The sequence below is a fragment of the Herpailurus yagouaroundi genome, unplaced genomic scaffold (genome assembly GCF_014898765.1).
Source record: "Herpailurus yagouaroundi ecotype Mexico unplaced genomic scaffold, PumYag 162, whole genome shotgun sequence".
Classification (NCBI taxonomy): Eukaryota; Metazoa; Chordata; class Mammalia; order Carnivora; family Felidae; genus Herpailurus; species Herpailurus yagouaroundi.
In genome coordinates this window covers 3,149,491-3,150,689 of record NW_024412403.1, presented here as the reverse complement: position 1 = coordinate 3,150,689, position 1,199 = coordinate 3,149,491, and the positions used below count along the sequence as shown (strand labels likewise).

At 67.0% G+C, this 1,199-nt stretch overlaps 1 protein-coding gene across 6 annotated transcripts in view; it reads right to left on the bottom strand.

The window, feature by feature from the left end:
• U2AF1 (U2 small nuclear RNA auxiliary factor 1) overlaps nucleotides 1-401 on the bottom strand; it is a 13,519-nt gene extending 13,118 nt beyond the window's left edge. For 3 of the 6 annotated variants that reach the window (XM_040483812.1, XM_040483810.1, XM_040483811.1), the window contains exon 1: nucleotides 7-138. In XM_040483812.1, coding sequence (XP_040339746.1) covers nucleotides 7-50 — 44 coding nt within the window. In that variant the 5' untranslated portion in view covers nucleotides 51-138. Of the gene's footprint in view, nucleotides 1-6; nucleotides 139-377 lie in introns of those variants that run through there. The other 3 variants (XM_040483816.1, XM_040483817.1, XM_040483815.1) reach the window with 3 other exon arrangements.
• Between the last annotated feature and the right edge of the window lie 798 nt (nucleotides 402-1,199).

Here is a 1,199-nt window from a genome sequence, read left to right as displayed (position 1 = left end):
ACTCACTTGTCTTTCTCGGTGCCGAAGATGGAGGCCAAGTACTCCGCCATTTCCCACCCGCCGCCGCCGCCGCCACTGCTGCCGACGCCGCCGACCCTGCCCGACGCCCGCGGGAGACGTCACCCGGACGCGACGACGCTCGCCCCGCCCCTACGGCGTGGCGGCGCTGCCCAATCGGGCGAGCCGTTGCCTGCGCGTGGGCGGGGCTTGGCGCGAGGGAGGCACCGCCCCCTCGGCCCCGGGAGCCCGCGCGCCGCCCGCCGGCGCCCCCTGATGGTGCCTGCGCTCCTCGCGCGGTGGGCTCAGCGTCCCCTTTGCCGGGGACCCCGCGCTCTTCGCTGTCGCCCCCTTCCCCGTCCGAGGCCCGTCGCCCCTACCCCTCGCTCTCCTCGCGCTCGGCCCCTCGGCTCCCCGGCCCCGGGAAGCCGAGCGCGCTGGCGGCGGCCGGAGAGAAAGCCGCGGGGCCGGAGCCGGGGCGTGCCTGACCGCGTGGGCGGGTTCCGCTGAGCCCGGGAAGTGCAGGCGCGCTCCCTGCCCGCACTTTGCCCTCGGTGACGACCCCTCCTCTCCCGCCCTCGCTGGCCGGGATGGAGCTGGAGGGGCGCCGCGCTGGGGCCTGGCCCGGGGAGAGCCGGGCGGGTGCGCAGAGGACCGGGCGCCCGTGGGAGTGCGGTGGGGTGGGGGACGAGAGCTCGCGGAAGTCCTGGAGACCGCGGAGGGATGCGGCACCAGGCAACGCGGGGACGGGGCCCAGCCTCACTGTCCCCGAGCGCCAGGCCTCAGACCTAGGGACGCTGGGTCCCTCCCGCGGAGCCAGTCGTTTCCAGTTTTGTTAGTTCATTCTTTTCTAATACAAGAAGATGCGTATGTATATTTGTGGTCCCTCCTTCCATATCCACGCTTTTCTCCACCTTGTCTTTTTTCACTAACCAACCATCCTGGGAGATCGCTCAGTAGGAACACGTGGGCATAGTCCTCACTGCTTTTGCAGCTGCTGGGAGCTCCACTGTGTGGATGGTGACTCGCTCTATCAACCTGTTGACAATGGACTTGTGGGTTGTTTGCAGGCTCTGTCTTTTGCTAGCGCAGGCCTGCCACAAAGAGCCTCCTGCATGCGCCTTTTGTATCTAGGGCAAATGCACTGTTTGGCAATCTCAGAGCTTTCATATATTTTTTTCTTTTTTAGCGCTTATTTATTT